The sequence below is a fragment of the Malurus melanocephalus genome, unplaced genomic scaffold (genome assembly GCF_030028575.1).
Source record: "Malurus melanocephalus ecotype Western Australia unplaced genomic scaffold, MMel_1.1 scaffold_6, whole genome shotgun sequence".
Lineage (NCBI taxonomy): Eukaryota > Metazoa > Chordata > Aves > Passeriformes > Maluridae > Malurus > Malurus melanocephalus.
The window spans coordinates 939,347-967,045 of record NW_026623238.1 but is presented as its reverse complement, the minus strand read 5'-3'; the positions used below and the strand labels follow the sequence as shown (position 1 = coordinate 967,045).

The window sequence follows — 27,699 nt, the reverse complement described above, 5'->3', positions numbered from 1 at the left end:
ATATTATGAGASTAATGATGAGGGTCTGAAGTTTCAGAAGTTGGTCACTCCAACATCAGACTGACAACAGCAGACCCTTAACTACATCACATAACAACTTCCACAAAGCTCTGTCAACTCATGCAATAAGAAGAAATGATGATCTGTATGAAAACAAATTATACTCCTGAGTAATCCTGKTTTTTTTGCCCTGTTATGACTCAAACATTCAAAACAATGYTTATCCTCTATTTTACACAGCAGTTGCAACATTTCTGGCTCCTTGCCCATTTAGCATGAGAGACAATTTTGATTGTGCATGCTCCTCTTGTTTTCAATCACCAAACCAATTACACATCTTGGTGTTCATTAAGTACTTTGTGCAGTTTTTTTTAGTTTATTTAATTACTTTGCACGCACCAAACCATTTAATAAGTAAAGTTGTATCATTTATACAGTAGCAACAACTCAATTAAGAGCTACCTAAAGAGCTGGATGAAATTATTGTTCCCATCATCCACAGATAATTGTAGCACATAACACAAATATAATATTATTTCTTTTCATGGAAAATTAAATAAAGTTGACAGAAGAAGTAGGTTTAGAATAGATGAAACCCTGATAAGATATCACATACCATATCCTGACTATCAACCTTCTTGTCAAYTGCCCAAGAGTTTTAAAAAAAATTTGAAGATTTACACTATAGGTTAAATATTGCTAAGCCTTAGAAAAGTAGATGATCCTGATATGCTGCACTACACAGATTCACAACAGGATAAATTAAATTTAAAAATRGATCTAATAAAATCCTCCATTATCATTATCTTAAAGGGAGTTTCTTTTTAATGTTTTAACTCCTGCATTTTCTTACTTAGAGGCARTAGGTTACTTAACTTATAGGAAATTTTGCACAAGGAAAACTTTGCTATTTGAAGCTGCAGCCTACCTATAYTTTAAGATACACACTCAGAGCAGCTGCCAGAAGAGCAAACAGTTSCAGGTCTGCTTCATTACTTTGCCCCAAGACTAAATCCCACTTTTCCAGGCTTGTGTCCCTTCTCACACCAGGAACACACACTCTKCCACCATCACTCTAACACTTTTGATGAGAAAGTTCTTAATTCTCTTGCACTGTGAAGTATCAAAGGTCTGGGCTAAGAACGGGATACTGAGATAAGGAATCAAACACAAGGACGGCATCAGTATCTCYGGAGGAAAAATTACTTAAAAGTCACCCCTTCACACAAGAAAGCAAATGACATGGGAGAATTTCAGCGTACATTTTCCATGGCACTGCACATATGTGGTTTTTCAGTAAAGTTTTGTGCAGTTAAATACAGTTTGGAACCTTGTGGGGTCTGATTTATTTTCACTGCACAAAAATAGAATGATATTTTTGCAATGATTTACTTAAAGAAAAAATAAACACAATCAAACTATAGCTGTTGCAAACAACTATTGAAAGCAAATATTAAGAGAATCATGACAGTCACATTAACCTCTATGTTTTGGTATAAATCATGATTACCATAATTAGAGTTAAAACATACACCATGAAGATGACATCTTTGTGTGAATACATAGCATAGAACAAAACAAGTCATGGAAAACAAAGCTATTACCATTCTGACTCAAGGAAAAGCTTATGAGCAGTAATGTTTTCTTTYTCCATTTCTATCAAAGTTGCCTTATACTGTGTTACCTGCAATAGCTTTATGTCACCAACTAAAGAAGWAGGGTTGGTCAAGAGGGTTGACTGATGCAGAAAAACACAATTACTTCTAAAATGTAAGCACTGAATGACCACACTCTGTTTAGCTACCACAACACTTTACTGAAAGCTCACCACAGCTACTGAGAAAGGCAAGGGGAAAACTACAGGGGAAAATAAAGTACATCTTACAAGTGAAATATTAGCTCTTAAATTCATTCACRAGCTACATTAGTTTTCAACTACTCTATTTGCCCACCAAAGCCACYGATGCAGTGTTAGTGAACTGCAGTTACGATTAATGCAGACTCATTACTGCTGAAAAAGCAATGAGATGCTAAAATTTCCACACCACATGACTACTCATTTACCATTGAGGGGTCTGTGGGTGAAGGAAGCCCCTCATCAGCATCCTCCTTGATAACATCCTAACAACAACAAAATATTATGGTTTGGGTAAAATGATCAAGGGCTCAACAAAAATTATGACATAAACAGTGAATGAGAGTGATCTCATAATAATACATAATTCAATAGAAACACATTTGTTTAAGTGATTAAAGTTTTTACCACCTTTTAACAGCCTTGCTCATTGTATCACTACCCTAGAACTAGAGTGACCAACAAGTGAGGCTTTTCCATTTTTATCTTTCCTTTTTTATCATAATTCCATTTGAACAGCCATCTGCATTAAAATAAATATTGCTAAATTAGATATTTATTATTCTATAGGATGCTAGAAAAGTTTGTGCATTTTGTCCTTCTAATGGGTAAAGTTGAATTACATGTACTTGCAAAAATATTTAATATAAAATGTATTTTGTTTTACTTAAGTATTTTAAATATTTAACACTTTAATTTGACCTTCCAGTTTCAAGCATTGTTTCCAACACTGAAGGATATAATTTTACTTTCTTCAGATACATCAAGGAATTTGTGACATATTATTAAACAAAAATTGAACATAAATTTACAAGTAGCACTCACACAAATACCATTATATCGCTACATCTATTTTGGTACTATAGTACAGCTGGCATTTTCATTAAAATATTTTTTGCCAGTATCAAGGGTCATTCTCTTCTAATCTTTATACATGGATGCTAGAATTGGTTTTCCTCTGTAAGGAATTTCTAAAGTTAAAACAAAATACATTTACATTACATGTTAATAAAACCTAYGCTTAAAGAATTTATAATATAAAGCTTATACTTGTCTAATAGAGAATCATCATTAATAACCTTCATTTTCATTACTCACTACATTTATTGTCTAGGTTAGTATTTGAATTACCCTTCAAAATACTTACTAGGCCATTGTTCTGATCTCTGGATAAACTCGTTTTTAGTGGTGGACGTGAGATGAGATGAGAACTGCCAGGGTAATACCTTGGCATGTAAAGATATGGGGCAAAGAATGGCTATGGAAAAAAAAAAGTGTAACAAAAAAGGGACAAACAATTACACAAATCAAAATGTAATAATAAAATAAAAATCATTACAACAAAACACATCTTCTAGTCAAGTTTTATAAGTAAAAAAGAGCAATTACTAATAGCTTTCTTTACTTTTTGCATTGAACAGAATTCAGTCAAAARCTCTGAAGTGAGTTACTCAAAATCTCTCAGCAACTGACACCATTTTCCCTCCAAGCCAATGGGTGCTCTGGTTTAGTTTTCTGGAGGAACAGAGTCAGAATGGTTTTGGTAGCTACACTCTAATGTCTGTTTTCAATATGGGTAAAGGATAATTTAAGGATAATTCTGACAATTTCATTCTCTGTCCTTCTGAATTCAGAATCAGATGATCAGTAAAACTTTGAATCATTCACAATAGACAAGTAAACAAAAAGTATGATACATAATAGCATCACTAGAACTTCCCATATTTGTGGCACCCAATCTGAGGGCTGGCACAAATGCTAGAWTTTATAAACCCATGAACAGATTCTTATAGCAGATAGTATATGAGCTTCCTTTTGTTGGAAATCTATTAATGCATATTGTTCAATACAAATACCATTTTAAAGGACAGTGTTAATTAAGACTTTACTAAAAGCAGAATTACAGCACTCATTACTTTCAACTTATTGACCAGTTCTTAATAAAACTCCCAAAATTAAAAAAAAAAAACCAAACAACTAGAAACCAACAAAACACCACAAAAATCTAAAAGAAATCTGAAAACAATGGCTGCATTACTGATTTCTGATGTTTCTATATATAGCATYTTCAAAATTGCATTAGCCAGATATTTCACAAGAGAACATATTATCTGATTTGTGTTTCTGCACATGACAAGATTCTGATTAGTCTACTGCACAAAAACTCAGTATAGAATATATAATTTTATGACTCAAGGGGGAATCTATTAGGAAGGAGTACAGTTTATTGAAATATTCCATTTTAGATTTGCCAATAAGGACTAAAAAYGTTCTGTATTCAGAAGCAGCTCTAAATTAACTGAGAATTAAWTTCTGAGTATATCAGTTATGTAGATAGCATATGCTACAACTTCAAGTACTGTATGGAAAATAAAAACAGTTCCATTTTCTTAGCTGCTAGAGGTAGACTCTGAACACTTTCACACAATTACCACAAAAATTTCAGATGCTCTTCCAACATACCAAGTTACATAATATCCACTGTAACCATTAGTCTAAATGCAGAAGTTTGGTTAACTAGCCTTTGTCTTAAATTATTTGGCTAAAATAGAATGATGCAGAAAAATTTACTGAATTAAAACTATCCTACTGTCATAGGATATTCTAGATATGTCAAGGCACATTCTAGAAATAACATGAAAATTTTTAAAGACAGATTAATTTCCAGAAAATACCACAGAATAATTTAATACCTCAGTTTTCCACCAACAGCYTAAACCATGTGGAAAAGCTCCAAGCATGAAATACTTAATGATCAAACTGCATTCAAGTGCCTGGYTCTCACTGCAGAGCCTCTTTCCCAAAACATGCAGAGAGCACCCATTGCTGGTTGCATGACATCAAACTACAAAGCAATGGAAAAAATCTGTCCTCTAAGGCAATTATCCCACAATTTCTGATCAAMCCCTGAGCCCATTTCAGCTACTCCACTGTTTCCTAACTGTGGGATTACTCTCCATTACAGGCTAGGCATTACAGACTCAATCTTCATTTGAAGCACAATACAGGTATCACAAAAACATGAGATCAATACTGGGCATAAACTAGTGTAGAGTTGCTCTTCAAGTCTGCTGATAGCCTACAAAGCATAAGAGACATWGCAAAGCATCATTTTTTTCAAGATACCAAAAGATTTTTTCCTCTTTTGTAAAAAAAAAAAAAGTATTCACATACAATAATTTCTCATTCCCACCCAGGAAATCCCAATTAGACTTGCCTGCTGTTCTGACCTTCCCTGTAAGAAACATCATCTCCACAATGATCCATGAGAGCAGCAATTTTGAGAAGCTGAACTTGAACTCAGCTTCTAGCCAGGCCATTAGACAGTGGTAAACTGTACATGTACAGMCTAGTATTGTACTGAGAACCAGACTGCTACATTGAAGAGCTTCTAAATAGGATCATAATCTTCCCCTTACAACTATCCATAGGGATAACCATGTTTTAAACCAAAAATTAATTCATTACATCACTGGAACTTCCAGGTCCATAACACAGGAGAATCTAAAGAACAAAGAAACATACCTAGGTTTTCTTCAAAGAAGTAGTTCCTAAAAATAAAYTAAGTGTTTTCCTCAACAGCCCAAAGGTTTTTTCCTTAAGCATAAATGAATGATTAAAGACAACAGGACAGGAGCCATTTACTGATCAGAATAYGGCACAGATCCCCAGAACTTAGGGTGTCCTTGAATAATATCCAGCCATTTYCACAGAAGTATTTGAATCCATTGTGTTCTGTCATACCAGTATCCAAGACCTCTCTTGGAAACTTCTACTGGGGAGAGTCTGTTCTTCAGCTGCCATTCTTTTTTTTGAACACCATTTTTTACAAAAACCCGAGAAATGAAATATGATTGAAAATGCTAAAGGAAACAGTTATTCAGGATGCATTTTCTACTTTTAAAAGCTTCTCATCGTTTATCTCAGTATGTGCTGTTCATGACAGCACCTTTTTGAGTCCAAAGTAATGAATACAGTTCTCTGACAATAWTTGTTAAGTGACACACTAAAAACAATGATGCTTCAGAAGGGCAGTCTAAAATTCCAGTGACAAAGGCCAAAACTGAAGTATTTTAGTCTTCAGCAAGCAAAAGAAGCAATCATGCCTTTAAGACTTAACACATATGAACAAATAAACTTATTGTAAGAACAGCTTATGACTCACCAACAATTGTTTCTCTAATACTTACTGGAGCCAAAAAAAATTCATATGGGTTTCAACATTTTATCACCCCTGACTTTAAACCTTGTCATGTACAGTAACACAAAACAGGGCAAAACAGACACAAACATGGGGCTTCCAATCAAAGACCCACTTTAACTGAGTTAGTATCAGCATAAATAGTTATGTGTCAAGCATTTATCAGTGTTGGACTATTTCAAAATATATGTAATTTTCACGGTATTTTACCGTCATTTTATATTATCAACAAAACAGTATATTGTCACTATTGAAGGTATATAAGAATAAATTTAGAATAAATAACTTAAAAAAGTTCTGGCCTACATACACTCCTTTTTGCCTTGGTTAACAAACACTGACTTAGGAATAACTCAATTTACTTTTCACCTTACTAGATTGTATGTTTGTCTACCGTCAAAAAAGTTGAGACTATTTTCTACATACAGATRTAAGCTATGATTTACACCAGCTCTCTGTGTTTTTTTTCATTACAGTACTGCAGGAAAAAAGTGAAAAATAAAGTTTCAAAGTACAGCATACCTCCCACAAAACCAGATAGTTTAGACTCTATTCAACTATGCAGTAARGCACTTCATTAAATTTTCACGTGAGCCATTCCCAGGCCTATGCTTTCTGAGGCCCACAAATACATCAAAAATGTATGCTTCATGCAATGCATGTTAATTCCTTTAAACTAGTGCAACATCAGCTTAGGGAAAAGATGTCGGAATAATTTTAAAGAGAGACAAAAGGGAAGACAGACATACATTCTTGTAATGTAGCTCCCCACTTGAGTTTCTGTATGTTTTAACAAAAAAGCTGGGACCTCTTCCAATATCTGTGGCCATGTGAATGATTGAGCAGTTTACCTCACAAAAAAAAAAAAAAAACAAACAAATAAAAACAAACAAAAAAAAAAAACCCTGCAATATCCTACAACTGAGCAGCGTCTCAAATTTATTTGACCTTTTTTCTCCTTGGTAATTTGTTTTCCTGATGCAATTCACCATGTTTCTACCCCAGACAACAGTGACTGAACATTACCACAAAATTTGTCAACTTTTGGACTTTTCTCCACTTCCACATATTTTAATATTTAATASATGACATCTGCAGTATTACCAGACTAAATCAGAAGAATGTTAATTGGATCTCAATTATTTACCCGATTGTAAAAGGGATGCTGAGGTCCTGTCATACCACTATAGTAACTGCTGTGAGGTTGTGGGGATAAAACTCCACTGTTGAAAGGACCGTTGAAAGAGGTTGTAGATGAGCAAGCTGAGGAAGGCTGACTGAACAGAGATGTTGCTCTAGCAGGAGCCTCATGTAAAGGCAAGGTGGGATATGGAAGTCCTCCAATATTCATCTGATCTCTTGCAGCACGAACATCTGAAAAATAAATAGGTAGCAAGAATGAGATCTTGCTTGAAGTATTTAGGAAAGGTTTTATTTGTTTGCAATTCATTTACAGCATGCTTTTGTGTAATTAACTCAAATTACAACTCAACAAGTAGAATGTGAAATTTCAGCTGGATTTGGTTGATTTCTCTTGATGATCACATCTACACAGGAGTCTTTAAGAAAGTTAGGATGACTTAACGCATGAATTTATATAGCATATTGAATTTCTCTGATTTAGATTTTTTTTTACATGTGGCATAAAGGAACCTAATAGTCACTCTCCAAGAGAAGCTGCTCCAAGGCTGGTCTGTACCATGGCAGAGCMACAAATCCCAGCATACAGGGGCTTTCTGACCTATAAACCAGGTGCTGTCAGTGCTGTCACAGAAGGTGCTAAGGAAACCTAGGAAGTGCCAAAGAAACCAAGGTCCCCAAAAAGCCTCAGCCCAGGGAGTATGACAAAGTAGCTTGTGCAGACAAAGGCACAGGAAGGGTATAGTCACCCTAGCCAAGAGGTGAGCTCCCTTGGTGGTCATCATCCTCTCGGAAGGAGCTCAGATATGGTTCCACAAGGCACAAACCTATAATCCTTTGCACTCACCAGGAAGGATATRACAACCCAGACAGAGCTCCCATCCAGGTCTCAGGCTGCAGGTGGGGACAGAGCCTGTCACCAGTCTCGGATGGCAGTAGGGACAACAACTGTGTGAGACATGACCAGGCAGACCACCCTGGTCCAGCCTGGTGGTGGTTAAGTGAGGAAGCAGAAAGATTAAGGAGCATGAGAGAGCTAGAGGGCAGAGACTGCTGGAATCATGCTCTGGCCTCCCTGAGACACAACAGCCACCAGAAAAAAGCCAAGATCTAGGGGACCCTGTATCCTCCCCCAGCAGGCAAAAGGCTGTGCCAGGGGACATTCATGTTGGACATCAGGAAGAATTTCTCCACTGAAAGTCTCATGGAGACTCATGGAGCTTCCACTGAAAGTCTCATGGAGATCAGCTCCTGAACAGAAGCCAACAGGGAAACACCTCTGAAATAACTCAAAGGAATTAAAGGGTGTTCCTCTAAGAAGGTGACATGGCTGACAGCCCAGCTCAGGTGCCCCCCAACAGTGCAAACAGCATGGGCAACCAACAGGAGGAGCYGGAAGCCACTGTGCTGCTAGAAAGCTATGACCTAGGAGCCATTCCAGAAACTTGGGGGATCAGTCCTGTGACTGGAGTGCAACCATTGTTGGCTACAGGCTGTTCAAAAAGGACCGGAGAGGAAGGAGCGGAGGTGAGGGTGCCCTCAAAAGATGGATAAATTGCGAATTCTTAAAACAGTAGCAAGGAGGACCACAGGAACTACTGTCCTGTCAGCCTCACCTCCGTGCCTGTGAAGATCCTGGACCCGATCCTCTGAGAAGTTTTGCTTAAGGCACATGGAGGATGGAAGTGATTCAAGACAATAAGCAATAGTTTCACCACAGGAAAGTTCTGCCTGACAACCCTGTGACCTTCTGTGATCAAGTGACTGCATCAGTGGACAAGGGAAGAGCTACAGATATCACTTATTTGTACTTCTACAAAGCTTTTTTTATAGACCCCCACGATACCCTTCTCTCTACACTGGAGATACATTGACAGTAGACTGTTACACACATATGAAATTGGGTGTGGACAATTGCATCCAGAGGGTAGTGGCCAATGGCTCAGAGTCCCRATGGACATCAGTGACAACTGGTGTTCATAAGGGGTCAGTACTGGGACCAGTGTTATTTAATATCTGCATTAATGACATRAATGAAGGGATCAAGTGCATCCTCAGCACGTTTGCAGATGACACCAAGCTGAGTGCTGCAGCTGACACACCTGAGGGATGGGATGCCATCCAGAAGGACCTGGACAAGCTCAAGAAGTGGACCTGTGGGAATTTTATGAGGTTTAGCAAGATCACCTGGGTCAGGGCAAACCCCAGTAACAATCCAGGCTGGGGGACCAACAGATCCAGAGCAGCTGTGCCCAGGACTTGGGGGTGCTGATGGGTGARAGGCTGGACATGACCCAGCCAGCCATGTGTCCTTGCAGCCCAGAAAGCCAAACGTGTCCTGGGCTGCATCCAAAGCCCCGTGGGCCGCAGGGGAGGGAGGGAAGGAGGGAAGGAGGGAGGGAGGGAGGGAATTCTGCCCCACTCTGGTCAAAATCCACCTGCAGTGCTGCATCCAGCTCTGAGGTCCCCAGAACAGGAAGGATATCTATGTATTTGARCAAGTGCAGAGGAGGCCACAAAGATGACTGATGAGGGATGGAACACCCTTCCTGTGAGGAAAGGCTGAGAGAATCAGGATTGTTCTGCCTGAAAAAGAAAAGGCTTTGGGGTGACCTAACTGCAGTCTTCCAGCACCTGAAGAGAGCCTACAAAAAATGTGGAGAGAGACTGTTTACAGGGGGACATGTTGTCACAGGACAAGAAGGAATAGTTTCAAACTGAGAGTAGGTTTAGATTACACGTCAGGAAGAAATTCTTTACCTTGAGGGTGGTGAGACATTYGAGCAGGTTGCCCAGAGAACTTATGGATGCTCCAACACCAGAAGTGTTCAAAGCTAGGTTGGATGGGGTTCTGAGCAACCTGGTCTAGTGGAAGATRTCCCTGCCCATGGCAGAGGGGCTGGAACCAGACAATCTTTAAGGTCCCTTCCAACCCAAGCCATTTTAAGACTTTAAGGAACTCCCCTGCTATGAGGAAAGACTGGGAAAGCTGGTGTTCTTCAGCCTGGAGAAGACTTTGTTGCACTGACTTCATTTCTACAGGGTTTTACATGAATTTTCAAAATGGTTAACAAAGATCTGAAATCAACTTGCATCTCTTCTACTAAAATATCATTGGGTGTACTGGTTTCCTCCAKGTCCTAAAACATTCTGAAAAGCAAGAACAATGGACTACCCCCTCCAAAACCGTTAGTCTAGTATGGTCGGCTGTTAAAGCAAAACTATTAAGTGAAACTGAATAGTTCTGACTGAAGTCAAATCAGACAATATGAAGGTATGCTTGTTCCATGTGACATGCCAAGTAGCTCTACTTAAAACCAAAATAAATAACAGATTCGTCATTTTCCATTTATTTGAAAGCATACTCACCTGCAATGATTTCTCGTAGCTTGGGATCCAAGTTCACAGTACAAGGCAAAAAGGTTCTTACATCACGTGCAACAAGAACAGGTGTTCGTGAGGATAAAAATACTTCAAAGTTYCGTATATCTGCATCAATTTCAAGTAGAGGTTCAACATCTTTAGTTGTAGGAATATTCTTTGAAATTCTGGGGGGTGAAATTAGATACAACATAAACCATATTTATTAAGAGTATGACTTCAGTTTACAAAGTGATATTCTAGGGTGAAATACTGGTACACTGGCACCCATTCYCCCTGTTCTCTAAAAAGTAAGAGAACCCACAAAGAGCTGCACTGTCTGAAGAAAGATCAATGTAACATTTTCTAATATGCAAAAAACCCCAAACTGCTAAACAATCTAATCTAATTGTGTGCTTCAGAGAAATTCAAAGAAGCCAAACATCAGTAATGTCAAAACCAAGGAAGTTAACATTTATCAACATTAACCTCAAATATTTATTCAAATTCCTACACCTAAATCAGAAATTCCATGGTAAAAACAATCACATTTTTAAACTAACACTTCTTGTAACAGGAACAGGCATCTTAAAAGTTGATCAAAATCTAACTGTGCACTCTTTGCAAAAACTGGGAAAACAACCACCTGCTTTCAAGCAATTCACCTTCTATGAAAAAGCCACAAACAAATGAAAACAACAAAACCATGAGACATGATTGTTAGGGACTGTTCATGTATTATGACTATTGTCAAGCAACAGTGGGTGTTTTGTGAGTACCAGYATAAAGGGGAGTTTCAGGATGGAACAAGTAGAAGGATTAAATCTTAGTCTTGCAGAAGTTTATGAAAAGCTCCTACCAAGCAAGAGATGGAGGCTGACAYGGTTAGTCAGATGGACCTATATTATTTGATGTTTCATCTCACAGTACTAGTATCTCATATCAAATGAGAAATTATAATCTWAATTGAAGACCACTAAGATGAAAAAAGATTTCTCACATCCAGCATAATAAAAATGTAAACAGTGAAAGAATGCACTAAGAATAGTGAACATAGTTACAGTAATGGCTGTAASTGACTGTGACAGCACTTATACAGATACCAGTGAAGTAACTACACTGTACATAAAGTAAAAATAGAAAAAAATTATGAGAAAAAAAMCCCACTTTATATAAATATAAAATTAATTATAATTTTTAATGTCTCTTTTCAAAGACATATTAAGACAACAGCTCCATGATAAAGATGGACAACAGCATAGATATGTTGCCTGCTCTGTGAGCTGCTGTAACTTGCTAAAAAGAAGGCAGCACAGAACAAAGAAAGTGTAAGGGCTTTCTCCAATTACTGGACAATTAAAAGAGCTACGGCAACTACCAAAGCTGTCATAGGGGAAATAAGTGCACTAATGCACTTATGGGAAGTGCACTAATGGGAAGGGAGGAAGGAGACTCGTGTAYACTTAGCACATCATCAGTACACCAGGAATCTCTTACATTAAAAAAATTCACACTCACATTGTGTCTAGGAAGAGAGAAAAACATAAACACTTCAAAGAAACCCCCAACCGATTGTAATTGAATTGTATTTTTAATAGAACTAATGAGCTAAGTCTACCATTAACTGAACAATCTYACCCTATTGCACAATTTGTCTGCTTCTTAAAAGCAGCAATCTTTTTCTTATCTTAATTTTTAGATCCTCCATAAAGGGTATAATTTTATGTACCATGGGATTCTTCCAGAGATGAAAAGGGCAGGTTTACACAAAGTAGTTAGTATTTAAAGTTAAGAAAAATAAAATTATTGAGAATCAATGCCACATGCTTGAAGTAAGTGCAACTCCATCAYATTAAAAATTTATTTCAGCTGTGTTAATCTTTCTGGCTGATCTTTTAGGACATTCTTGCCATATACTAAGAATAGAATTAACAAATTCCTGTAAGTTTTACCAGAAAAAAACATTTAAATGGGCTATGTACCTAAGAGACAGGATACTGCTATACCATGCTATCAGAAACAGTATGCATGTGTAACTTCACTGACAGTGAGAAATTACTTTACAGCACAGCAAAAATGTAACAAATCTAAAACATAAGCATATGTTTTAGACATATATGTTTTAGACATATAAACACTTACACATGTAAGTGTTTATATGTCACTTACATATAAACATATAAGCAAGTGTAGCCTATTCTAACAAAGGCTCTGATTCTGCAAATCATTATGAAACATTGTCCGGATGGCAGTTGGATTATGAACTTTGGWGAAGTCCAACATATGTAATGCTTCAGAGACTCCAAACTTAAGAGAATAAAAGGTGCTGCCTCTGTGAGAAGCCAAACTTGACACCCAAAGGTTACAATTTCAAATAAAAGGAACAGTTCATTCTCCAGCAGAATTTAAAGAAATCTAATAGAAGCTGAAAGTAGTCCTAACCTYGAAAAGTGAAGGGTCAAAAGGAAAAAATAAGAATATTGGCAGTAAGTAAGTAAAACTTATACCCTCCACCAAATCTGAGAAGTGAATATTTTACACTAATATTTTGCTACTACCTTAGGTTGTTCTATTTTGACTTATATAAAATTACAACTAAACTGACTATAAATATGGATGTTTTATATCAAACATCAGATGGCGAAAAAACCAAGATCCTCAATGCATGCTTTATATATATATTAGTTATATATATTTACTGAACATATTTTAGACAGGAGTTCAACACTGGAATAGTAAAAATTAAGTCACTTTTCAAGTCAGGAACTGAAGAGTTAAAGAGTGGCCTACTTCAACACTTCAATCTACAAAATAAAAAGCCAAAAGAGAATGTGACATAGATTTAAATAAAACACACAGCTGATGAATCACATGAAACAAATTAGCTGATTTTTAATGCCAGCTCTACTTAAGTCTGAATGCGAACAGTGTTCCGAATATGATGAACAAAGCTACTGTTCAGAAGCCAATAGCCCACTGCTGGTGTGCAGATTGAAGTCTCTATTCTAACCTCCCGAGCTCAATGTCTTAAACTACGCCTTTGAAAGAAATATTTATGTAAATGATAATCTTTTGGCGAAGAGCCACAAAACCCATACGTGCCTGCACTTCTCAGATAAAAAAATAAAAGGTTAGCATGTAAAGCACTTTAGGAGTTACTTTTTCTGAAATATAAGCATGCAGATCTAAAAATAAAGCACTGTGAACACACTATTCTCATTTTGGGGCTAGATTCCTGAGGCAAAAGAATTATTTTTTAAATCAGAAACATCAAAAAGTGTCAGTATTACAGAGCGTCTGTTTTCAGGAGAAACTGCTTGAATTTAAAAGGAATGAGGCCAAAACAAAACATTACATTGATGGAAGTAAACTTTAAAAATTCATTCCACTACTCTTCAGGTATCTTTCCTATGAGCAGCTGAAATTAAAAACTGCTTTCATTGTGAAGTAAGTTATATTCCAACAATGATGAATTATTTCTGGCTTCTTCCTCAAACGCAGATAATTTACTACAAGTACACAGAGGCACATTATCTTATCTTCCATTCCACAGACTGTAAATTAGATTCAAATTTGTTCTAATTACGTTCACCTTGTACTTCCGTGACCGACTTGGAAAATAACCACCGTGCTGACAGTGTGTCCAGCACTGAATGGTGTCAGCATAGCTCAGAGRAAGGTGCTGAGCTGTTGGGCTACACATGAGAGCCCTCCTACTGACCACCACCTACTTCACTGCCCAACAGCGGTGCCCAAACGGCAACAGCCAAAATCAACCACCTTCATCCTCACTGGAGGCTGCACTGCGCCTACACAGCCAATTCCATGGGTTATGTCAGGCCCTGGAAAATCAGCAGGACTGACCCACCTCTTCCCCACTGCCAGGGATTCTGGGGCCTGTGCTCAAGGCTGGCTCTGACACAGTGCAGCTGAGTTGTCACCAAGCTGCGGTAACAAGAGCAGTAAGAAGCCTCACTGGAGGGCTCTCTTGCCTGAGTTAAGAGCAGCTTTCAAGCTCAGGTCTTTGCCCCTGGTCCTCCCCCAAGCTACATCTATGTACCTTTGGTCCTGACCTTGACCACTGGCTTAACTTCCTGCCTTGCCTAAAGCGTGCCCGGTGGCTGCAGACCACAGGGCTGTTGGTTGTCCCTGGTTCCAGTCACTGAATCTGCTCCGACTTTCCCGTTCCGTTCCGTGGGACTGCTCCCCTTGCTCCCCATGCCCTGCCTGCCCTGCTGTCCTCCTCAGCTCCCAGCTCATGGTCCCTCATGGAGCAGCCTGTCCTGCTGTTCCCAGACTGCAGGAAGCTTGACTTCTTTACAAGCCCTCATACTCTGAAGGGCTATTCTCCCCACTTTTTCCAAACATCTGTCCCTGAAGGTGAAAACAAAGAAATACTTCAAATTATTCTTTGCACACCTAATTTTTTTTCCCTCATATGTTTCAAAGCAGCAAACAACTGCATGGACAGGAATCATTTAACTTTTTCACTCCATAAAAAACAACAGATWTAATTAATTGCTATTAAATAATAGAGTAACAGAAGGCATAAGCATGAAGGCATGTCATGTTTTATCTATAATGTACTTCTTAATTTTTTCCTCTCAATAYCGTACAAGTAAAAAATGTTGCTTAAAAAAATTCTAGGCTTTTGATCCTGAGAAACACAAAACTAGAAAATCTGGGCTGCAATGGAATGCARTATGAAATTTTGATGCTTACCAGTTTGCTAATTAGACATGTGATTTCTAATACCTAATCATCAAATCCTACTAATATTATGCTTTACWCTGAAGTTATTTACCCTACTCTCCTCATGCCTGGTCAATGTAGTGACAGTTAAAAGCTCTCACACAAATTGCTCCAGGAACTTTGCAGTACTATCAACATATCAGTAACAGTGCTGCAAATATTCTCTCAAACTGAAAATTGCAACAGGTTATTCGGACACTAAAAAAGAACATTAGCTTATAAACACATTTGTATAAAGACAAGAATAAAAAGTCATCATACACTCAATACTATAACATAAGAGAATAAATTCCTTATCTTAATAAAGACCAAAAAAAGAGAAAGCTATAGTTTGATATATCTATGCAGACAAAAATTCAAGCCCCCTCAGCGCATATTAAGCAGAAGAGACTTCACTGAACAGATGCAATAGCTATTTAAAACCTCCTATTACCATAGGTATTCAGGAAAGCTTGCTTTGCAAAACTGACTCTGTTCAAGTACCAGCAGATAAAGCACCTCTCCTCAGTGTTCCTGCTTTTGATCATTTCAGAAAGAAAAAAAAAACATTTTGATCCTTACAAGATTGATGTTTATTAAACTAATCTCCCACACCCAGTATCATGCACTGACACTGAGCCATATTAAAAAGTTCTATTCTTAATACAACTCTCCAGAACACACCCTACACTGGCACTTTTTATGATTAAAATAAAGTGTTCATGCAGTTACAAATGCCTAGATTCATTCACAGCTTTGCAGTGCTATTTGAATTACAAAAGGAAAAAGAATTTTTAAAAAKGTGRGCATCAACCACCTACTACTCAACKGGTACATTGCCTTTTAACACTGAGACCACACTATTAGCACAGTAAGAAACATAATAACTTTATGTGCCCTGCATTTTAAGTAGGAGGCAATAAAAGGAAATGGAAAAAACAAAAATCAGGTTAAATATTTTAGAAGTAATGCCTCACTGTGAGGTCCACAAGAATACTAAATTGTCTACTTAAAGGAAGTGATTTATTTAAACCTGGCCTGGGCAAAGAYGATTGCAGAGAACACTATAATCAGAGTGATGAATGTGGCACCTTCCACGGCTTTTTCATTTTTAATTTCTATAATCACTAAATAGCTRCACTTCTTAAATTAATACATCAATAGGCATTAAGCAACTCACAAATCCCTCAAAAGTTCATTTCACCCTTTTTCTTAAAAGGTATTTAAACAGTGTCAAAACTGGAATTAACATAATAACCTATCAGAGAAGTTACATTTCAGTGATCTTGCTCWATTTTAACATCTAAAATTTCTACAGATTTGCTGAAAGCATGTAATACACTTTTCTAAAAGAATAATTCCATAGATACTTGTCTAAAGCACTGTAATGAAAAAGTAAACAGATAACACTTATCTTCAGTATTTATTTTACTTTTCTTCTTACTTATGTATATTAACAAAAAAACCCTCAAATGATTTAAACAAAAGCTTTTAGCTCAACACATAATTGCAACAAAATTACAATAATTGTACCAATTAAAATAATCCTGAATGAACAGTTTGTCATCTTAATGTTCCAATGGTTTATAGAAGGATCTACTTAATTAGCTGAAATTGCTTTCCAATGTTAGTATCAAATGTCATTTGTTAAAAGTTGAACGATTTTGAAAATAATTTAACAAAGCAATTTTACAAAACACCAAGAACCAACATTTTCTTTTCAGCTGAATAAAGCAAGCAGATGTGTCATCAAATTGCTATAAAAATAAATGAGCCTTTATATGGAGAAAAATAAATTTTACTACTAGTGCTACAGAATACTATTTTTTTATGAAATCAAATTCTTTAATAAAATAATTTCATATCATTTATATTTTGGTGGTATTTTTAGTATGCTATAAATATACTTTCCTAAATTAAAGTAGTAAACAATGAAGGAGAAGTACTAGACTGTACRTGAAAAAGAAAAATGTTTTAACCTGACTAAGTGATTTCTTAATTTGATTACAATGGGTGTATCACACAAGCGATCTGAATGTATAAGGAAAACATGGCACCAATGAAACCACGCTATAGAACTCAAAATCTATAGCAATAAACTGCTGTTTCACTTATAGCTAAATTAGTTTTTACCAGTTTAATTTCAATAAAAARGGAAAAAATAAAAGAGGATGAGTTTTGTAGTAACCTGAAATTAAGTATTTCTCTGATTACCATTAGTAGAGATAACTGTTTCTGTGGTTGATTTCAAAAAGGGATAACTTCAGTAAAGACTGGAAAAAGACCCAAGCAAAATCATATAGCAGTGCTGAAACTGGACTGAAGAAATTAAGAAGCACTTCTTTCTATGACTGCAAATGCATTAAAATGAAAGTAATTAATGACCTTTAGTTCCCTTCATTCCTACCCACCCTACCCTCCCAAAAAGAAAAAAGAATGCTGAATTAAAGAAAGTTGTTATGCTATTCTTCTAAATTTGGTGCGTTCTGCCTTGGCACGTCGTATTGCCATCCAATTTGCCATCCATCATAGGTAGGCATGCACACATATGTGCACAAAGAYTTTATCACAGAACTTAAATTAAGCTCAAGTGATGGATGAATTATACGTTGCTAAGTTTTAAATAACTGTTACCTACAACTGTGAGGAAAGTATAACCATTTTCTTGTCCTGGAAAATCTTTTTTTTTTCAAAATCAAGGAGTTAAGATTCTTGATTTCCATAGTKTCCTTCAGCTTCCCAAAAAGCATATTTTCAAGGAGATTAAGTAAGGGTGGAGATCCTAATCTGAACAGATGGCTCATGAGAGTCTTTTCTATCCTGAGCCAAGCTCTTCTGTTTAATATTTTTAATAAATATGTAAAAATAGTCACAGAAACTTAGGGACCATCAACTATTTGCAAATACCCTCATAAAAAAATGGTCAGTCCTGACTTAATACTCCAGTTTGGTAAAAGCCTCTGACTTAATACTCCAGTTTGGTCAAAGTCTGGGCAAAGAATGATAAGCCTCAAGCCCAACAAGCACATTAACATCAAAAGTGGCCAGGAGGACGCACTCGAATAGAAGGTTGGGTGAATACCTGAATTCCATACTATTAAAYAAATTGTATATTCAGTCATGGGAACAAGCATTCTCCCGTTCAGCATCTTTTGAGCCAYGGTCTGTCTTAGGACTATCTCCTCAGATACACCAGCCATACATTTCTCACAGTTTCAGCAGGTAATGGCTAGAACTACATTCAGGAATATAAAGAACCTAGATCCTAACCCCAGAAGAGGGAGGACAATATTTATCACAGACATACCCAATTCCTGGGCGAATGTATCCAGACATGACCATGAGGAAATTCTTATGGATTGTCATCAACTTCATGCTGAYTTTTTTCTTTCCAAAGAGCCCTCTGTAACAGGTAGACCATTAAACTGCTCTGGTAGCCAGCAGGGTGTTCCCTGCCGTTTTCTTTTCAAAGACCAACTGGAACTTTCCTACAGTGGTTTTGCCTGCTTGGAAAACACATCTTGCTCACCAGCACCAGAAAGTTCCTGCAACTTGTCATACAGCCACTCCCAATACTTGGAACAATTTAGAYTAATTTAGACACACCTATCTTCCAACTAAAGTTGCCTTTGCTGCTGTGCTTTGTGCTGAACATCATTTTTTTCCTTCTGCTGCAAACATGCTCAAACCACATCGTTTTTGTCCTTTACTTGGTTTTTTAAGGGCTTCAGTTATTGACTGAATAGGTTCCAGGTGCAAGGTAACCTAGGCCTCGACTTAGCAATTCTGTGCATTCACAATAGCAGAACTGTTTATTTTGCAGGAACTTCAGGGGTAAAAATTCAGACCATCCATAATTTTTCAAGTGTTTAGAAATTTGGACAGTTATTTGCTGAAATGCAATACAATACATTCTTGAACTCAAGAGGCACACACATGCCTGAAGTTTCACTTTCAATTGTATAAACCTTACAGTCCAGCTACTRGCAGCTCTAAGAAGCCACACACTGGTAAATCTGCCATATCTAGAAGAGAATTGGCTCATAGATACAGAAACTCTCTCTAATGCATTCAGAAGGAAAAAAGCCTCCAGAAGAACAGGCAAGACAGTCACAAAATTACTTTAGTGATTCCTAGGAACATCTTCAAATTGACAAAGTACTGCAGACTTTGATTTCTGCCATGATAAAAAGGATACAAAAAGATGAAATGTRTTCAGCAGATTATCTTTTTAGTGAGGCAACTTATTGAGGAAAGGGACTGGGAAGAAATTTCTTCTCCTACAATTGGCTTTAATAGCATGATTTTTGTTCAACAAGGTGGTAATGTCAAATCCCTGACATCTTTAGCCTTAAAAAGTAGAAAATATCAAAAAACAAAGATGACCAGGACTCAGAGCCTCAAACTGAAATGAAAAAAWTAAGACTTTTGGGGTAAAGAAATAAATTAATCAAATGTCTTTAAAAAGAGGAGGGCTTAAGGAGAGTGGAAAAAGTAGTCTGGCAAAATTGGGACTTGTCACTGCTTGACGTGAGACTACAGCTTTCCTTGGCCTCTCAAATAACTTTTCTACTTTGGCAYAACCATTTTGAAATGTACTTACTAGAAACTCAGTCTTTAGAACTTTAAAAAAAAATCACATCTTTGCATAACACAATACATTCTGCCTTTCCATTGATTTGTACGSAACTCCTAAAGACACTTGTTTCATTTTCTGACTGAAGTGGGGCACCGAACATTTTTCAGAGAAATCAGCAATGATTTATAAATTCCTTTCCTTAGTGCAGATTTACCGCCCACTACTGCGTTAGCAGAATTTTCTTCAGTAGGGTATCATACCTATACCCACAATAACTTTGATCTGCAACTTGCTCACAGCTGCTTCCACAACCCTCTGTGAAACAGTTATCTTGGTTATATCCCCAAATGGCATCTCCTCCCTGTGTCAGACCATTCATAGGCATGTCATCAAATAGYACAAAAATTATCCTTGGAAACTTCACCTGCAAGTTTCTCACAAAACACATACTCCTACCTTTTGCTTCCTTCTTTTGTTTTCCTGAGGCAATCTTGCCTACTATTATCTTAGATTTTAATACATTTAGATGTTCTTAGATGAAGATTTGCTTAACATGTCTTAGATTTCAAAATATTTCCTTGTCTTCTTCATATGCTCATTGGCCCTRTTGAGAATTCAGTTCCTTGAAACATACCTTCTTTTCTACAAAACCCTCAGTGACTTTTCCCAAGATATCATTTATTTAGATCTGGCACTGTCATTTATTCTGGTGTCATGGATGCTTTATTTGCACATTCCCATAGCTGGCTAATTTACAAGTCTGAGAAGTCCCAGTTGCAAACATCAACAGAAACTTGCTTTAATCTGACAACTTAATTCTCTTAGAAATTTATTTGCAGAAAGCCCACATATTTTATTCCACTTCAGAGCTTGAAAAWTTTGCCTTTTGCAACTTCTGCAAACCACTTCGGCATTACGCAAAATTGACATTGGGAAGACTGTTTACAGTAACATGGAAGAGAATGCAGCACACATAATATTTCTCTATATTTATGTCTATGCCACGGCTATAAATAAAATGGCAAAGATAATTATATTAGACCAGGATGGAGAGGTAGGTAACGACAATAGTGAGCTTGACCACTGAAGAACCCAAACACAAAAGGGGAAGGAGAGACAAAACCAGAATGAAGAGCTTAACCTGGTAAGGAGGGAGACTACATGAAAATCCTGATGATGACAGAAGGCAACACATAACCTAAAGGAATAAACACTAGTACCAATATAAATACCAGGTGGAAAGCAAGACTAACCAGACCAGACCAGAGAGAGAGAAAGAAAGGCTGAAAGTGAGGGRATAGAAGTGAGATGACAGAGCAGGTGAGTTTCAGGAAGTAAAAAAGAATAAAGGCATTTTTGTCAAGAATACAGAATGAAATATAGACTGAAAGCAACRAAGCAGATTCAGCATTTTCTTTTCAAAATTTGCCACAGTTACAAAGCATGGGCTTGTTCTCCCCTACAAAAGACTGAGAGCATAGCGCCACTATCTGTTACTGTAAGAGATGTGACATGACTCCAGCTCATGAAGATTCTTCATAGAGATGTGCCTGTGCCAGAAATTGAATCTTATTTTTCTTTAGGGTTTGTGATTTTTTTTTTTGTTTTGTGTTGAGGTTTTTTGTGGGTTTGGGTTTTTTWAAATTGTTTTTATTGTTGKTGGTGGTTTTTTTTGRCTGCWGTTTTGGTGAGGGTTTCTGTGTTCCTTTGGGTTTGGTGGTTTTTTTAAATTTGTTTGCTTGATTTTTTTGTTACAGGCCCTGGAGGAAAGTCGCCAGTAAAACATTCAGGAGGTTTTTCATCTTTGCATAGTATAATAGCAGAAAAATACACTTCTCCTGACAGACACAGTTTCATACCAATATTCTTCACARTATCTACAGATACAAACAAATCTACTCTTCCCTGCAAGCCTTCACAATAAGAATACATTAGTTAGCTTTTTTTAAAATGGCAAATTGAGGCATAAAGATATAGATATACTTATTTAGTTACCAAAATGAGACATCCTTTTTTTTTCAGAATACCCCCCAACTGACAGCAGAACTCCCAGTAGCTCCAGATATAGCTCTGAACACTRAGTACTTAGCAATATCAGCCTACAGAACCATAAACTGTACACCACCGTCCCACAGAGGCACGAATACTATCCAAGTAAAAGGTACTATAGATGTGACTAGTCCAGCATCACACAAACTGACAAATAGAAGCAGCTTTTAGTTGTCTTAGTTTTTGTGGAGCAGCTTTTAGTTGTCTTAGTTTAGTTATTGTATTATTTTCAACTACAACAGATAGCACTGCAATGTGACAGAAAATGGCCCTCTCCCTTACTACAGTTTGCAAAATTAAATTCTGAACATTACAAGATGGAAATCCCATCCAAAATATCATACAATCACGGAAATCATGTATCATTGTGCATGGAGGGGAATTATTATTATATTTATTCTTTTGCTTCTTAGAGTTCGACTAGCCGATTGTTTTCACTTTCCTGTATTYTTTCTAGGTTGCGAAAGTATCGCTTTCTCTTGGCAGCATTGAAAGCCGAGGCTCTGGCGGCAGCGCTGCCCGCGGCTGTCGGGACGCGCGGAGCCGAGCGGGGAGCGCCACCTGCCGGCACCGCGCCGCACTGCACACACAGCCCCTGCCGGGGGACAGCGGGGACMGYGGGGACAGCGGGGACAGCCTGCCCCCGGGAGCACCTGCCTTCGGGGACACAGCTGTGGGTAACACGGGGTTAAATGTTCCTTGCCATACCCTCAGCGCACACACTGATCATCTGCCGTAACTCTTCAGATGAAAGGAGCTGCAACAGACCAGTGGGGTAACCCTGTGCCCCACACAGTCAGCAGCAGCGGAGAGGAAGCCAATGGAGAGCTCTCAATGCAAGGTAATCCTGGTGATTCAAAAGCTTTTTAACACAAGTTATTTTAAAATCTGGAAAAGCAACTGTAATATCAAAGCATTCTCCTTACASCGAGAATGTGACCAAGTGTGAAACTCTTACATTTAACACAGAACCTTACAAGATTCCTTTCATCCAAGGGAGATGTCCAAGCAGCAAAGCCAAAGACTGCAGTATCTCAACAGAAAGTAGTTTGACACAAACTATTCAAGGCTAGGAAAACTATATTCTTGATTCTGCTCTAAAATACCAAGATATTAAAAAAAAAACCCTTTGAAGAATAAAAACCAGAGAAGTATCACAAACTCAGTACAGGAACAAGCTACATAAATATCAAAATCTGGTATCTATTYATGAGACTMCAAATGGGAAAGCTGTTCTATAAASTAATAAAACTTAGAAAACAGRAACTGAAGTTTTAAAAGAGGAACTAACTTTGAAATGATACTGAAACATGATACTATTTAAGCCAAGTTACTTTAAATAATTGTAGATAAAAATAATAGCAATGACACAGAAATGCTTACTTTGGATAAAACAGAATTTCTAGAGTTCCAGATAATCCCAGAGAAGAGTCCACCGACCTTTTCACATTCAGCATATGGTAAAGATGATCACCCAAATYACCAGACAGATGAGACCTCAGCTTTGTCTGAGGTCAAAAGAGGGTTCAGGAGAGTTATATATTTAGCTCTGTACACAGGTTCAACATAAGGGGCTGAGAGACATCAATTCTCTTGCTGAGCACACAGCAACATTATTGTTAGGAAAGTTTTTTTTTATTGTTAAGAAGCCAAAAAGAAACTGAGACTTTTAGCTTTACCATTTTCATATCAAATAATCCTGTTGGTATTTTTTGCTAAAGAGAAAACTCTGAATATTGGTATTATTTTCCTATTCTTTACTCTTCTGGCATTGCAGGTAGAATACAAACAGCTTTCCTTTAAAAGGAGATCATCACCTTCCCTTTTCTAATACATGGTACAGGGTTTTTTTACTGTTTCTTCACATTATGCACTTAGTTTTATACACTAAAAAATACCTATTGGCTTATAATTGTCAGTTATGAACTAGCAGTCTACTCAAATGGCTGTATTACTCCCAAAAAACCTGCACAGTAAAAGGTACAACAACACAGCAGCAGTCATGMATCTCCTCCCCCACCTCAGCTAATAAACCATGACACACTCCAGCTGGCACTGAGCATCAACAGCTCAAGTCTTTGTACTAACAACAAATAATTCAGAACCCAAATAAGTTATTCACATTCAACTGTGACTATCCTTTCCTTTTATTCATGTTCACTTACTACAGATTTAAWACCAGTTAACACTGGAATTAYKAGCACCCATTYRTGAGAATATATTAGGTCTCTAATAYCTCCTSTGCTTTATCAGAAAACATTGTTGTGTCAAGACAACTTTGGACTGCAATCACCCCAAAGTGATTTATTACTGTAGATGCCAATAATCAGAAAGTTGTAATGAGTTTGTTTGATAAATACTGAAAACTTAAAATTTTGAAACGTGGTACAGCAAATCTAAATAAAGGGAAGTTTGAATGAAAAGCATGACATGAAAGGAAATTCCTGATGATTCTGAATTACTGTACCTGGCTGATCACATATGTGACACTAATCATGTGAACGCACAATGGACAGATGGGCTCCCAGGGCTTTACCTTTGATTTCATACATATATTACACTCACAGAGGAAATGCAAAACCCAGAAACTGCATCCATACTCTAGGGAAAATGTTTCCTAATCATAAACTTGATTTACCTGTAAAGTTTGGTATTTCTAAAATAATTTCCAGCTTCCACTTCAGTCAACTACTTGACCTCTTCATCTGTCTWCAATTTCAGCCTCATCATGGCAAGTCTACCCTCTGCCTTCTAGGGTTTCTGTGTTCAGGTATCAACTGCATCTTTTCCAATCAACCCTAATTCCATTCTCAACACTTCAACCATTCTCAGCCCATCCCAGACCCTCATATTCAGCTCCTATTCCTTGACTTTTAATGCAGGGCACACTTAAAATTTTCTCTCTAAATTGATTACCCTGGACTCTGCAAAGTCATTAGGTTTTCAGGTAACTTGTCAATCAGTCACAATCCTCTCTTTATCTGAGCTTTTCTTTTCACCTGATCTCAATCTTATCCAAGTCAAACCTTTCTTTCTTTGCCCTGACGTTGATTCTCAGATTCTGCTTTTMTTCTATAGGCCCCACCCTCAGTCACATTCTCTCTCTTCCATTTCCCCCACTGTCATCAGGTCACAACCCACAAATCCTTTCTTACAAGCAGAGGGTTCTGGAGAGAAATGGTCACTGGCAACATGGGGCAATTTGTTTTCAGTAGCAATACCCAGACAGCTCTGTTGGACAGCAACTTGTAGAAGAAATGGAGAAAGTYCTGCCTCATTTTCACATCCCTTAATTGCAGCACATGGCATTGCCATAGCACATGGCATTGCTAAGCACAAAACCTTCAGAAATTTTTACTTGTTAAGAGCAGCTTGTGCAGAGCTTATTTCAGATTAACAAATAAGTGGAGAAAGTACCYAACTTGTAGCTTGGCCAAGGTAAAAATGAAAATTATATCAAGAGACGAAAGTACAGCTAGTTGCCTGTGAAAGAATTCTCGTGTAGTTCTCTTTGGTTTAAATACAAAGCACTCACTCATACATGGTGCATCAAATAGCAGTGAAACTCAGAAGATTTCAAAAGTTAGCAGAAGAGAGTAAGATTGTGGCAATTTTATATTACAACCTGACAGATGTTTGAAAGCCGTGTTATTCTAATGATCGTTAATAATGATCACTATTTTAATCACTGAAAGTGCACACTATTACCATAATAATAACTACCTTTCATAGATGGTTTTTAAAGTCAGGTGATCYGGAACACCTTCGGTCTCTTCAAGATGCAGGATGAGCCATGATGTTCTATATGGCCACTGCTCTGTGAGATTGATCCAACTTGCCAGTCTGTCCCAATTGAATGTGATCTGATTAGCTCTCAATAAACGACCTAATAGAACAAGGAAGGAGAAAAGAAAACAGAGGATTTTTTCTCCCTTTTGAAAGATACCTTTTTTCTCCTCACAGTAACAGCTGTGTTACTTTGTTATTAAGTCCTTTCACCAGATCTGTGAACTTCCTGATACTGTATTTTTAGCTCAGTAAATTCAAAATTATCTCAAATTGCATCTAAAAATATCATTTTACAATCTAATAAAAMCCCCTCCAAATACTGGTCAAAATACAAGACTTTCTAAAACTATCAGCTTCAGCCCTGGCTTAAAGACTAACTACTATCACCCCGGTGATATCACCCTGGTGAATCTTAACTTACGTCAACAAAACTCAATGAAGAATTTCCCACAGCATTAATTTTTCCATCTAAACACAGAAATTCATGCTAATACTTTGATAGATTTTCTATGCATTGGCAYATGAAATGTTGTCAAAACATGTTAAGCAACAACTGCTAACTCAACAGCCAATACAGTAAAAKTAAAAGCTATAAAAAAGACTGTTTTAAGTTAATAAGGCAARGCATAAATTATAAATAAARTTATTTAAAAAAAAAAMCAGAAAAAGTTAATGCTAAAATTTATGCATTTGAAGTTTCAGCAAATTCTCTCTAATTCCCTTATTAATATCTGTAATGACATGTAACCTATGGCCTGAAGGCTCTGCTCATAAAGCTGTTCATGAAATCATCACATCCAACCACAGATTATACTACACTAAGTGTTCTTGCAAGGTCTTTTTTTAAGTTTAATTTTACAACTAACACTTTGTGATTTTGTTACACTTTCGTAACTGCACTATAATTTGCCAAAACAAGACAGGTTACATGCTACAAATTGCASTGAGACTGCACACTTATTTAAAAGATTAGCCCAGAATTTGTGGTCTGTTGTGCATTTATGTTCTTAACTATACACAGAGTGAAAAGTAACTCTTTGTTGTCTTTATTCTGAACCAGTTAGCTGTAGGGCTACCCAGTGCCTTCTAGTGCCTATAATAGTAAAGACAGTAAATAATCACTCCMCATTCACTTACTACATGAAATATGATTTTATTAAATCTCCATAAACCTCTTTTCCAGTTATTTTCAGTTTTTTCCAGTTATTTTCAATTTTTAAGCCTTAGACATACCAATGCCTTGACGGTGCTTTGCTAAAGAACAACAGGTCAGAAAACGCTTTCATCAGCTCCACATAATCACTTAGGGAACAAAAACTCCAAATATTCATAGCAAAAATGAACAGGATATATACCTGTTTTTCTCCTCACAGTTTACCTTTTCAGATGTCATCACTATAATCTTTGTTCATACTACAGTATCATGAAACTGGAAAATGTCATTTTCTTACCCCATTTCAAAATAAAAAAATACAAAATTTCTTAAAAATGTAAACTAAAATCATTTACCTCCCAACTGAAGTTGATGAAACAACATATATTACATATCTTTCAAATTCTATGTAGAATGATCTATAACATTTTCTTGCATTTTAGAGGAGTTTGGTTCAGAAGGATTTTGAACACTAACACATGACTGATTTAGATTGTTAGACTGTTATATTTGGTTTAAACACTAAAAAGTCTGAGGGTAACTACAAGCAGCCAAAACACAGTACTGTTTATTGCACACGACCATGTCACACTTACCTGTCACTGAAACRATATTTAGCAACCTCCTCATGGTCTGAGGGCTGATATCACTGAACCAATCCTCTGTAACCAACAGCTTGGTCAAATCAAAGGACATYTGGCGGGTAATGGTCCTCTGCATCTGGCGTCTTCGGTAGGTATCCTGATAATGATGAAAAAATCCAAGGAATACTAATTAATACCAAAAGTTCGTATGTATTTCAAATACTTCAGTTTCACTTGATCATAAAATTAAAGCCTTTG

At 37.0% G+C, this 27,699-nt stretch overlaps 1 protein-coding gene across 2 annotated transcripts in view; it reads right to left on the bottom strand.

Moving 5' to 3' along the window:
* Positions 1 to 27,699, bottom strand: part of KIDINS220 (kinase D interacting substrate 220) — a 75,243-nt gene that overhangs the window by 11,605 nt on the left and 35,939 nt on the right. Inside the window, exons 21-25 of one of the 2 annotated variants that reach the window (XM_057371592.1) lie at positions 27,454 to 27,598; positions 25,639 to 25,801; positions 10,566 to 10,744; positions 7,204 to 7,430; positions 3,003 to 3,113 (exon numbers count right to left, since the gene is read on the bottom strand). In XM_057371592.1, the coding sequence (XP_057227575.1) occupies positions 3,003 to 3,113; positions 7,204 to 7,430; positions 10,566 to 10,744; positions 25,639 to 25,801; positions 27,454 to 27,598 (825 nt within the window). The remainder of the gene's footprint in view (positions 1 to 3,002; positions 3,114 to 7,203; positions 7,431 to 10,565; positions 10,745 to 25,638; positions 25,802 to 27,453; positions 27,599 to 27,699) is intronic. The other variant, XM_057371600.1, reaches the window with a different exon arrangement.